Below are 13,120 nucleotides of genomic sequence, written 5' to 3'. Positions count from 1 at the left end.
TAGGCCCATGCAATTACTTGATAATTATGTTAAAATATGTAGATTACTTTTACTTATATAAGCTGCTTGTACTATTTATGTAAACTGCTTTTATTTATATTCCATTGGGACTTTAAACATGTCTAAGGAGTTTGTTGTTTTCATGTAGCCTTGGCAACTAGCCGGCCTGAATAATATGCACATGAATTGAATGAAACTTGTTGAACTCACCTCAACATGTCTTTTACAATCATTTAACCCGCCATGGGCAGTGCTGAAGTCACTGTTACAAACTATACAGTGTGCAAGACTGTCATTATATTTTACTCTTATAAGTCAGGTGTACACTTTCATGTAGTCTGGCGTAAAATGTGTCTTATACTTTCATTTTTTGTGGCACTCTTCCTCTGCCATGACCCTCCTGTTTCTAGATACACTGAACTGATTCTGATTTTTTTCCCCTCATTATTGTACACACAGCACCCCATATTGACAGAAAAACACAGAATTGTTGACATTTTTGCATATTTATTAAAAAAGAAAAACTGAAATATCACATGGTCCTAAGTATTCTGACCCTTTGCTCAGTATTTAGTAGAAGCACCCTTTTGATCCAATACAGCCATGAGTCTTTTTGGGAAAGATGCAACAAGTTTTTCACACCTGGATTTGGGTATCCTCTGCCATTCCTCCTTGCAGATCCTCTCCAGTTCTGTCAGGTTGGATGGTAAACGTTGGTGGACAGCCATTTTCAGGTCTCTCCAGAGATGCTCAATTGGGTTTAAGTCACGGAGTTGTTGTGAAGCCACTCCTTCGTTATTTTAGCTGTGTGCTTAGGGTCATTGTCTTGTTGGAAGGTGAACCTTCGGCCCAGTCTGAGGTCCAGAGCACTCTGGAGAAGGTTTTCGTCCAGGATATCCCTGTACTTGGCCGCATTCATCTTTCCCTCGATTGCAACCAGTCGTCCTGTCCCTGCAGCTGCAAAACACCCCCACAGCATGATGCTGCCACCACCATGCTTCACTGTTGAGACTGTATTGGACAGGTGATGAGCAGTGCCTGGTTTTCTCCACACATACCGCTTAGAATTAAGGCCAAAAAGTTCTATCTTGGTCTCATCAGACCAGAGAATTTTATTTATCACCATCTTGGAGTCCTTCAGGTGTTTTTTAGCAAACTCCATGCGGGCTTTCATGTGTCTTGCACTGAGGAGAGGCTTCCGTCTGGCCACTCTGCCATAAAGCCCCGACTGGTGGATTGCTGCAGTGATGGTTGACTTACTACAACTTTCTCCCATCTCCCGACTGCATCTCTGGAGCTCAGCCACAATGATCTTTGGGTTCTTCTTTACCTCTCTCACCAAGGCTCTTCTCCCCCGATAGCTCAGTTTGGCCGGACAGCCAGCTCTAGGAAGGGGTTCTGGTCGTCCCAAACGTCTTCCATTTAAGGATTATGGAGGCCACTGTGCTCTTAGGAAACTTAAGTGCAGCAGAAATTTTTTTGTAACCTTGACCAGATCTGTGCCTTGCCACAATTCTGTCTCTGAGCTCTTCAGGCAGTTCCTTTGACCTCATGATTCTCATTTGCTCTGACATGCACTGTGAGCTGTAAGGTCTTATATAGACAGGTGTGTGGCTTTCCTAATCAAGTCCAATCAGTATAATCAAACACAGCTGGACTCAAATGAAGGTGTAGAACCATCTCAAGGATGATCAGAAGAAATGGACAGCACCTGAGTTAAATATATGAGTGTCACAGCAAAGGGTCTGAATACTTAGGACCATGTGATATTTTAGTTTTTCTTTTTTAATAAATGTGCAAAAATGTCAACAATTCTGTGTTTTTCTGTCAATATGGGGTGCTGTGTGTACAATAATGAGGAAAAAAATGAACTTAAATGATTTTAGCAAATGGCTGCAATATAACAAAGAGTGAAAAATTTAAGGGGGTCTGAATACTTTCTGTACCCACTGTATTACACTGATATTAAGTGATGCAGAAAGTGTAAATGACTTGTAGGAAAACAGTAATTTACTCCACACAGAACACAAGCCTGTACTGATAAGTTAATTTAACTAACATAACCTACTGGAAGCCCCTGACTGTAAGTCATTTATAAATGACCGTCTGCTTGAAAACAAATAAAGTACTCTTCTTAAAAATACTGCATGTTTGTAACGGTCACCAGCTGGAGTGCCCATGAGAGCCACCAGAGGGCACTCCACACCAGACTTTCATGTTCATTCACAGACTACATCTCCCATCATTCTCTGCCTGGACTCATCAGCACTCATTATCACATTCACCTGTATCTCATCTTCTTGTTTAGTTCACCCCATATAAGCCTGGTTCACCCCATCACTCACTGCGAAGTTTTGTAGGCTATGTTGTTGCACTGCATTTCCGAGCAGTTTTCTGGTTTCTTGTCTCTTGGTTTTTTTGGATTTCTTGCCTGTTCCCTGGATTACTCTTGTGCCTCTGACCCCTGCCTGTTTTGATTGTTTGTGTATTTTTTGTTTGGACTGCCTTCCCGTGTTTGACCCCTGCTTGTGCTGATTACGATTCTGGATTACGCTTCAAATAAAGCTGCAATTGGATCTCAACCTTTGTGTCTCGGAGCAGTTCGTGACAATGTTTGTGTTTTTGAACACAGACCAGCTTACAACATAACAATACATCAATAAATGATATACTGATAATTTACTAATGGTTTGTTCATCATTTGTTCATGATTAACCATTGTTTTTTGAGATAATAATACTAAAACAATTTTGCCATAAATACTTCAATGATTTGTGATAAATAATGTATCATCAAGTTTGTCAACAATAAACTACAAAAGATGGTGGCTTCGTGCTCCCCACATAGGTGCTTTTTTATGTTAATAAGGTTTTTAATATTGACTATCATTGTATATTGTTAACTACATGCGTTGTTTTATTTTAAATGTACATTTTCTCTGAAATCTACACTAGAGAAAATTTGTTGTGCTACACAATGACAATAAAGTACTTGAATTTATGAATGTAGTCATGTTTTATAAATGATTAGTTCATTAATAATTTATAAATGACATAACTGAATAACAAAACATTTATATAAAATGTTATCATACCACTTTTTATTCATTTATGAATATATAGACATGATGTTTAGTAAATGATTAGTTCGTCATTAACTAATAACTTATAAATGACTTATAACTGAGTTAACAAAACATTTTTTAAATGTTACTGTTAGCCATTGTTACTGTTATTTATTATTAATATTTCCCCTTTGAGCTAATATCATTACACAGGTTTAGAAAACAATTCCGCCACTGACCAGGAGAAACCTAGTCTAAAATCAGTGGCGCGTTGCGCATGTTATTCATATGCTATTTTAAGGGCGCATGCTTGGCCATAATCAATGTAGCGTGTGCACAACGAGCATACACTTCGCTTCTCTACTCTACACAGAAGCAGTAGTTTTCATTTTTAGAAAACCATACATTATTACAAGGAAAAATATTAACACACGAGGGAAATCTTTATTGTGTCCATGAAGATGTGAAAAAATAGCCATAAATCTAGCTTACACATTTACCCCCATATATGTCTGTGTAACCTAAGTTAATTTGGGTGGGTTTCTCCCATCCCCATACAACGTCACTTCTCTGTGTTTTACGGCCCTGACGAGAACGTCGGTCTCCTCGGCTGTGAACCGCGCCTGGCAAATCCGCCGTTATAATAGCAATCCGCCATGGAACAAGCGCGCCTGCTCTTAAAGGGAATGTGAGATGTCGCTCTGATTGGTTTATTTCATGTTACGCCCAAACCACACCTATGATTAATGAAGCGACTTCAGACCAACACATTTTAGATTTGCGTCGGGCGCAAGAGTCATTTATCCCGCTGGGAAAATAGCAACAGCGCCTAGACCCGCCCACAAAGTTAGTTGCGTTTCGCGCTTGATACTTGCGTTTCAGATCGTTAAAATAGGGCCCTAAATGATCCCTGACGGATCCATGACCTTGTTTTCACTGGGGCTGAACAGACCGGGTGACCCGATGAAGGAGCTGGGACAGTGTGCACAGGAGGAACCGCACCAGCACGGATTCTTGGTTCTTGCTTCGGCATCCCATGTTAAACTCCATCATATCGCCGGGATTATAATCATCCGGTCTAAAGTGAACGCTACACACTACCGCATTTTTTGAAGCAGATGCAGAAGTGAAGTCCTGTCTCTCTTACCTGCACAAAACGCACCCAGGCACGGAAGATAATAGCACTGTCCTTTTTCTTGTTCGATGTCCTGACAGGCTATAATTCACATTAATTGACCATGACGATGATAAATTGAAATACAATAACTACTGAAAACACAGTGAATCACGACCGCTCCCACTGAATTATTCTGCACTGAGCAAACGCCCTCTCGTGACGTACAGTAATATATCGCGATGATAAAAAAAAAAATAAATAAACTGTCACGTTTTCTACTAAATTTGTGCCCTAATACTAGTGGCATAACTAATTAATGAACCCCCCAACACATTAATCTCTATCCTAAAACTACTGTAGAATAAATTATTCTTACACTGTACAAAAAAAATACCTTCAAGGCATAAGCAAAAGACTATAGTTTCTTTATGACATGTTCTGTACTCTAAAGACAAATTTCAAGCATTTTAACTGTCCAGTAGAGCTCAAAACACTTCACTCTCAGTGTGTCTCTGCAGTCTTTTTAGTGCACGCCTACAAACTTCTTCGACCTCACGACCTTCTCACGACCTCTTTCACTTCTTCTCAAACAGAAAGAGAAGAGAACGTGAGAGGATTGAAATCTCAACTATATGAAGCAGCCTAAATCACAGTGATGAAGTTTTTGAAGAGGCTTTTTTGTGAATACTCTACACCACAAATACTAGTGGTAAAATCCTGTAGAATCGGAATATTGTATCGCGTGTATCAGATCTCAGTGATTGCTTTGATTTTCAAGTAAGTTGCAACCTTAGAAAATTCAGTCATCAATTTACAGTGTAGTCTTTATCTAATCTAAATGATTTGTAAACAAATGACATTCACAGTTAATTTCACAGAACTTCAGCATACAATATAAATGTTTACTTATACTTTTTTACTTGTATGTGATTCTGTTACAGTTATGTGATTCTGCGTCGAGAACACCAGACCACTGACAACATCCTCAGCTCTGTCACAACCAAAGTGAAAGGCATCACTCTAACAAACACCAGCGAGCTCGGTGAACAGATCTGGGATGTGGCTGACTACATCATCCCATCTCAGGTAGTCTTTTGATATGGTGAGAGGTACAGGCTAGCAGTAGCACGGGAAGGGAAGTGGGGGGCCGTGGACTAACATAATATTGTACTTTAAAAACGTTAAAAAAATAAAATAAATGCACAGCGTTAACTAACTCTATTATGCCTAATGTAGTAAGTGTTCAAGCTATGGAGAAAATGAAATAAAGTTTGCATTTGTCATGCTTTGTTCCGATCAGAGCTCGTGAGCGGAGAGCGCATTTCTGAATATTCCGCTCCCTCGCTCATTCCGCTCAGGGTCGCTCGCTCAAATCAAATCGCCCCTTTATATTAATTTTATTACTTAAATAGGCTATATACAGGATAATGAGCGTGTAGCCTACGCATAAAGACTGCCACAATAAACATGCAAAAGTATGAATGTGTCAAAAATAGCAAGGAGACATTTAATTGTTTATTAATAAACTGGTGTTTTGTGTGTTGCTGCAAAGATGAAGTTGGCGATGTGGACTCGCATGAACGCCAGAGAGAAATACATGTGAAATGCACATTTCATATGGATGACATCAGAGAGTAGCCTATTTCTTTTCGTTTTGAATAGTTTCGTTTAAAAGTAGACATTTCACGCTTTCTATAATAGATAGCCTATATTTCTCAAATCTGTGAGGCACAAGCTGAGTTTCGGCACCTTCCAGTTCACGTGCAATGCAAGTGATTGTGCCAGCGTCTTATTACATTGTCTGCTATATATTTGCTTCTTATTTATTAAATACAGGCAATTGGTTGATAAAACATGGATCAAAATTAAGATACAATTTATACAAAACGAAAATCTTTTAAAAATTGTCTTTCTACAAAACAAAACTCAATGAAGTGGTCAAAATCATGTCTTACCCACTTCATTTCTCCAGTCATATTTCACATCTCATGATGTATCTTTATCTTTCTCATGCTGCATATGCTCACTTTCATAATCAACATTGATTAAATTAAAAAATAACATTAGCCTATAATATTTAAACATAAATATGAAACTAAATGTTTTCTTTAATGGCTACAACACATATACAGTACAGAGAAATTTTATGTCTTGTTGTCAGCCACAACATAATGACGTCACATATTTTCCAACCCAGCCCCCAGCCCCCAGACCCCCTCGCATGAAACCGCTTCCAGCGCGCCTGCAGGCTAGATGATTTTAATTGCACAAATGAACCCTTGACAGTGCCAACACATCACCTCAATGATCACAGAGAAGTTACTGGCTGAAGGATTTTTTGCATGCTCATTCACTTTCGCTTTGTGTTTGCTCTATTAACTTACAAGAGTTATTTACAATGTTAGTAAAAGAAAAAAGTATGCTATAATACACTATTATCACTATTTTACCACATTGTGTGTAATTTTGTGTTATCTTTGTTAAGAGGGATAAAAACTTGTTCGGGCTAAAAGTAGCCCTAACTGTATTGTTCTTACCTAGACTCACGTATGTGTTAAGAAATAACACAGGATGTGTGGTTTTTAGAGGATGTGTGGTTTTTAACAGGATGTGCAATTTTTTAACAAATTAGTTTTACTTCAATAAAGGAGCCTCTATATACATCTCTCACTATGTCAATGAACAGTTGAGGTAGCTGTATTTCCTCCTGTGATCTGATCATGACATTGTGAGATAAAGTTCCAAATGCATCTCTAAAGTCTAAGACTGAATACAGTCTACATGACTCATGCTTAAAGTCATCTATCCCTGTTTTGAGGCAAAATACATGTTCGTTCCTACCTTGTTCGTTCCTACCTTGTCTATTGATGTATGTATTTTGCTTAGTGGATAAGATGTCAGCTTCCACCAACCAAGGAAGAACTCTGGCCAGTATGCATTTCATGAACACCTTATAGATGGTAGGGAGAAGGGATATATCCCTCCATGTCGATGGATCTTCAGGAATGTTGTCTTTTTTTGGAATACGATGGATTATTGCTCCTTTCCATGAATCTGGTACCTTCTTATTTTCCAAACAGACGTTAAAGATAGTTGTTAAAATCTTACATGACTGTATGGTTTTAAGAGTCTCATATGTCACACCATCCTTATCACTCGCTTTATTGTTAGGGAGGTTCTTTAAGACAGTCTCTACTTCCTTAAATGTGAAGTGCGTGGTTTCAGGGAAAAAAGTTGGTTTCATCGGCGGCACGTTCAAATACCAGGGTGGGGGTGGAAGATCATCATTACACCTCTGATTTAGGCATTTATTGTCATAATAAGTTTTTATAACTGTGATATCGCTAGAGCACGGTGGGTGGGCGGGATATTCACTGTTGTTTAAAATGACTTGAATCGCTTTAGATCTTCTATGCTGCCACAGGTATGCAAGTTTATTCCTGCTTACCTTTCTGTTCCGCTTGGGTTGAAATGCTCGCGTCCGCAGAGAGGGCAGGACGGTTTCCCGCAGATAGCGCAGCTGTTCACAGATCCAGTCAGCGGTCGAGACCGATGTTAAGTCTTCAGGATATGATTGTATTGCCGGGAACTTCTTTAAACCACATATTTCAGGAGTTGTAATCCGAAAGGTTTACCAATGTGGCTTTCAGCTGTAAAAAATCCGTTCTTGAAGAATATCCCGTTTAACAGTTTAGCAAGCGTTATCCACTTTCCTGGATCACCAGAGGAACAAAAGCTCGTCTCGCGTTGGCGTTTGGTGTTCAGACTGTCTCTATAGACTTTTTCATGAGACTGGAAAGCCATCCATTGATGCTCAGACAGCGGGCATACATACTGCTGGAAGGCCGTAGGCTCTTCTCCCATTAGATGTAATCCACGGGAGGGATCATGCGGTGGCAACGGCTGTTGGTAAATTCTCCCGGTGAGTAATGCTTGTTTGTATGCTAGCTTGATTGTTGCGATCAAACACATAGTCCACAATAATTGGCAAAACATCATATCTGCACCTATTGCATTAACGATGGCAATTACAACAGGGTAGTGGTTGTTTAGTTTTTACCAAACAACATTTCAGCGTTCACCCGTGCTACCGGAACCGGAACACACCGGAATGCACTCAGTGAGGACATTGTTATTTTTACAGTAAAATCCAGACTACAAGTTCTTCCAACCAGACTCAACCTTTCTATTTGGTTTCCTACAACCCAGGCTCCTCATTGTTTGCATCACACGATAGAACAGATCACTGAGATACTGCCACATATCTTGAATGGCTGCCATGCCTATAAAGGAATGTACATCGCACACCACGACAGAATAGTGGATCTTATAGTGAAGGACATATCAAGTCATCTCTCATCTTCAGTAAAAATGTACAAACATTCTTGTGTAAAACCATCCATGTTTCAGAATTGTAGTAGCTCTGAAACTTTTTCTCATGTGTCTGCTAATACACCAGATGTGGTTGTGGTTAATGAGGAGATCAGCAAGGTGTTCGTTGTGGAGGTTGCATATACATTTGATTCTAGTATGGAGGAAGCTTTTATGACTAAAATTATTAAATATCAACCACTCCTAAATATCATCTCAGAATTAGGTTATCAGAGCCGACTACTTGTGTTCATATTTGGTAGTTTGGGACATGCACACAGTCTGGTTGTAAGAGGGCTTCAACAACTAGGGATGCCCAAAAAGAGGGCTAAACGGCTAGCAAAGTACTGTGCTCTGTCTGTTATTATAGGTAGCCGTCATATCTGGCGGAGACGGTGTTACTTGTATCCATAACAACTGAGTGATATGCTTAATATTGTGAAGATCTGCTGTATGCCATTGGTCCATGATTATGTGCATGCATCTGATTGCATCTATAGTATTTATGTCCCTGTAAATAATTTATTTTAAGTGGACTTAAATAAATAATTAAAATGTGTGTGTGTGAACATGATGGTTATTGTAGTTCTAGACTAAATGTTTCACTTGCACAAAAAAAAAAAAATCAAATATTCCTCAAAATCAGTGAAATGCAGAATTGTGTAATACTATGTAAACCTCCATTAACTAAATATGTTAAATAAAATATAATTTTTTTATGCATTTAATCTAAAAAAAAATAAATAAAATAAATAAATTTTTTTATGCATTTAATCCCCCCTCCTTGAACTGCCACCTTAACGTGGTGGAGGGGTTTGAGTACCCGAATGACCCTAGGAGCTATGTTGTCCGGGGCTATATGCCCCTGGTAGGGTCTCCCAAGGCAAACAGGTCCTAAGTGACGGGTCAGACTAAGAGCGGTTCAAAAGCCCTTTATGAGAAAAATTATATCGAGGACCGTGACGTCGCCCGGTATGGCGCAGCCGGGGCCCCACCCTGGAGCCAGGCCTGGGGTTGGGGCTCGTATGCGAGCGCCTGGTGGCCGGGCCTCCCCCCACGGGGTCCGGCCGGGCTCAGCCCGAAGGAGCGACGTGGGGCCGCCTTCCCGTGGGCTCACCACCTGCAGGAGGGACCGTAAGGGGCCGGTGCTGAGAGGATCGGGCGGCAGTCGAAGGCAGGGACCTCGGCAACCTGATCCCTGGACACGGAAGCTAGCTCTAGGGACGTGGAACGTCACCTCGCTGGCGGGGAAGGAGCCTGAGATTGTGCGTGAGGTTGAGAGGTTCCGACTAGAGATAGTTGGGATCACCTCTACGCACGGCTTGGGCTCTGGAACCACACTCCTCGAGAGAGGATGGACTCTTCACTACTCTGGAGTTGCCCATGGTGAGAGGCGGCGGGCTGGTGTGGGTTTGCTTATAGCCCCCCAGCTCAGCCGCCATGTGTTGGAGTTCACCCCAGTGAACGAGAGGGTCGTTTCCCTGCGCCTACGGGTCGGGGATAGGTCTCTCACTGTCGTGTGTGCCTACGGGCCAAACGGCAGTGCAGAGTACCCGGCCTTCTTGGGGTCTCTGGGAGGGGTGCTGGAAAGTGCTCCAACTGGGGACTCCGTCGTTCTACTGGGGGACTTCAATGCACACGTGGGCACGACAGTGACACCTGGAGGGGCGTGATTGGGAGGAACGCCCCCCCCCCGATCTGAACCCGAGTGGTGTTCAGTTATTGGACTTCTGTGCTAGTTACAGTTTGTCCATAACGAACACCATGTTCAAGCATAAGGGTGTCCATCAGTACACGTGGCACCAGGACACCCTGCCGTAGGTCGATGATCGACTTTGTGGTCGTTTCATCTGACCTGCGGCCGTATGTCTTGGACACTTGGGTAAAGAGAGGGGCGGAGCTGTCAACTGATCACCACCTGGTGGTGAGTTGGATCCGATGGCGGGGGAGGAAGCTGGACAGACTCGGCAGACCCAAGCGTACTGTGAGGGTCTGCTGGGAACGTTTGGCTGAGTCTCCTGTCAGAGAGATCTTCAACTCCCACCTCCGGCAGAGCTTCGACCAGATCCCGAGGGAGGCTGGAGATATTGAGTCCGAGTGGACCATGTTCTCCACCTCCATTGTCGAAGCGGCCGCTCGGAGCTGTGGCCGTAAGGTCTCTGGTGCCTGTCGAGGCGGCAATCCCCGAACCCGGTGGTGGACACCGGAAGTAAGGGATGCCGTCAAGCTGAAGAAGGAGTCCTATCGGGCCTGGTTGGCTTGCGGGACTCCTGAGGCAGCTGACGGGTAACGGCAGGCCAAGCGAACTGCAGCCCGGGTGGTTGTGGAGGCAAAAACTCAGGCCTGGGAGGAGTTCGGTGAGGCCATGGAGAAAGACTATCGGCTGGCCTCGAAGAGATTCTGGCAAACCGTCTGGCGCCTCAGGAGAGGGAAGCAGTGCCCTACCAACGCTGTTTACAGTAGAGGTGGGGAGCTGTTGACTTCAACTGGGGATGTCGTTGGACGGTGGAAGGAATACTTCGAGGATCTCCTCAATCCCGCCGTCACGTCTTCCATTGAGGAAGCAGAGGCTGAGGGCTCAGAGGTGGACTCGTCCATCACCCGGGCTGAAGTCACCGAGGTAGTCAAGAAACTCCTCGGTGGCAAGGCACCGGGGGTGGATGAGATCCGCCCTGAGTACCTCAAGTCTCTGGATGTTGTGGGGCTGTCTTGGCTGACACGTCTCTGCAGCATCGCGTGGCGGTCGGGGACCGTGCCTCTGGGATGGCAGACCGGGGTGGTGGTCCCTCTTTTTAAGAAGGGGGACCGGAGGGTGTGTTCCAACTATAGGGGGATCACACTTCTCAGCCTCCCTGGGAAAGTCTATGCCAGGGTACTGGAGAGGAGAATACGGCCGATAGTAGAACCTCGGATTCAGGAGGAACAGTGGGGTTTTCGTCCGGGCCGTGGAACACTGGACCAGCTTTATACCCTCTACAGGGTGCTGGAGGGTTCATGGGAGTTTGCCCAACCAGTCCACATGTGTTTTGTGGATTTGGAGAAGGCATTCGACTGTGTCCCTCGCGGCGGCCTGTGGAGGGTGCTCCGGGAGTATGGGGTCCGGGGTCCTTTGCTAAGGGCTGTCCGGTCCCTGTACGACCGAAGCAGGAGCTTGGTTCGCATTGCCGGCAGTAAGTCAGACTTCTTCCCGGTGCATGTTGGACTCCGGCAGGGCTGCCCTTTGTCGCCGGTTCTGTTCATAATTTTTATGGACAGAATTTCTAGGCGCAGCCAGGGGCCGGAGGGTGTCAGGTTTGGTGACAACACGATTTCATCTCTGCTCTTTGCGGATGATGTTGCCATGTTGGCCTCATCAAATCAGGACCTTCAGCATGCACTGGGACAGTTTGCAGCTGAGTGTGAAGCGGCTGGGATGAGAATCAGCACCTCCAAATCCGAGGCCATGGTCCTCAGTCGGAAAAGGGTGGCTTGCTCACTTCAGGTTGGTGGAGAGTTCCTGCCTCAAGTGGAGGAGTTTAAGTATCTTGGGGTTTTGTTCACGAGTGAGGGAAGGATGGAACGGGAGATTGACAGACGGATCGGTGCAGCTTCTGCAGTAATGCGGTCGATGTACCGGTCTGTCGTGGTGAAGAAAGAGCTGAGCCGCAAGGCGAAGCTCTCGATTTACCGGTCAATCTACGTTCCTACTCTCACCTATGGTCATGAGCTTTGGGTCATGACCGAAAGGACAAGATCCCGGATACAGGCGGCCGAAATGAGCTTTCTCAGCAGGGTGGCTGGGCGATCCCTTAGAGATAGGGTGAGAAGCTCGGTCACTCGGGAGGAGCTCAGAGTAGAGCCGCTGCTCCTCCACATCGAGAGGGGTCAGCTGAGGTGGCTCGGGCATCTGTTTCGGATGCCTCCTGGACGCCTTCCCGGGAAGGTGTTCCGGGCGCGTCCCACTGGGAGGAGACCCCGGGGAAGACCTAGGTCACGCTGGAGAGACTATGTCTCCCGGCTGGCCTGGGAACGCCTCGGTGTCCCCCCGGAAGAGCTGGAAAAAGTGTCCGGGGAGAGGGAAGTCTGGGCATCTCTGCTTAGACTGCTGCCCCCGCGACCCGGCCCCGGATAAGCGGAGGAAGATGGATGGATGGATGGCATTTAATCTCACTTTATTGACAAATGTACTTGCTTCGTACCTTCGATGATTCAGTTAAACCATAAGCAAAAATGAATATAGACTTTTTAGTTTTTTTTGGTAAAGTGTTAAACTTTTTTCTCCTGCATCCTATTCTTCCGTTATCCAGAATAACAGCAGCCGAAAGGTTTGTTTGAGCGGCGCCCTCTTCTGTACACACGTTAATATGCATTTCCTTCAGCCTAAAGTCCGAATCCACTTTTTCTAGTTTAAAAAACTGGTCTGTGCACCAGCCTATGGTCTAAAAGGAAAATTATGTCAGAATCTCTTTCTTCACGCTAGAAGTCTTATCTAAGTCATTGTGGAAGTTGCAATAGAGGACTACTGACCCCTGTTTTTCCTCTCTGCATCCGATGGCTGCTACATGCCAGATTTGTGCGGGTCCCATTGA

The 13,120-nt window shown here is 44.1% G+C and overlaps 2 protein-coding genes across 2 annotated transcripts in view; both read left to right on the top strand.

The window, feature by feature from the left end:
* dnajc30b (DnaJ (Hsp40) homolog, subfamily C, member 30b) overlaps positions 1-13,120 on the top strand; it is a 354,582-nt gene that overhangs the window by 143,219 nt on the left and 198,243 nt on the right. The window lies entirely within an intron of this gene.
* LOC307166603 (P2X purinoceptor 4a-like) overlaps positions 4,764-13,120 on the top strand; it is a 46,487-nt gene continuing 38,130 nt past the window's right edge. The window contains exons 1-2 of the mRNA XM_079885064.1: positions 4,764-4,958; positions 5,123-5,267. Of these exons, the coding sequence (XP_079741190.1) occupies positions 4,837-4,958; positions 5,123-5,267 (267 nt within the window). The 5' untranslated portion in view covers positions 4,764-4,836. The remainder of the gene's footprint in view (positions 4,959-5,122; positions 5,268-13,120) is intronic.

This window comes from Squalius cephalus (assembly GCF_949319135.1).
Source record: "Squalius cephalus genome assembly, chromosome: 11".
Classification (NCBI taxonomy): domain Eukaryota; kingdom Metazoa; phylum Chordata; class Actinopteri; order Cypriniformes; family Leuciscidae; genus Squalius; species Squalius cephalus.
This window is presented reverse-complemented; position numbering and strand designations above follow the sequence as displayed.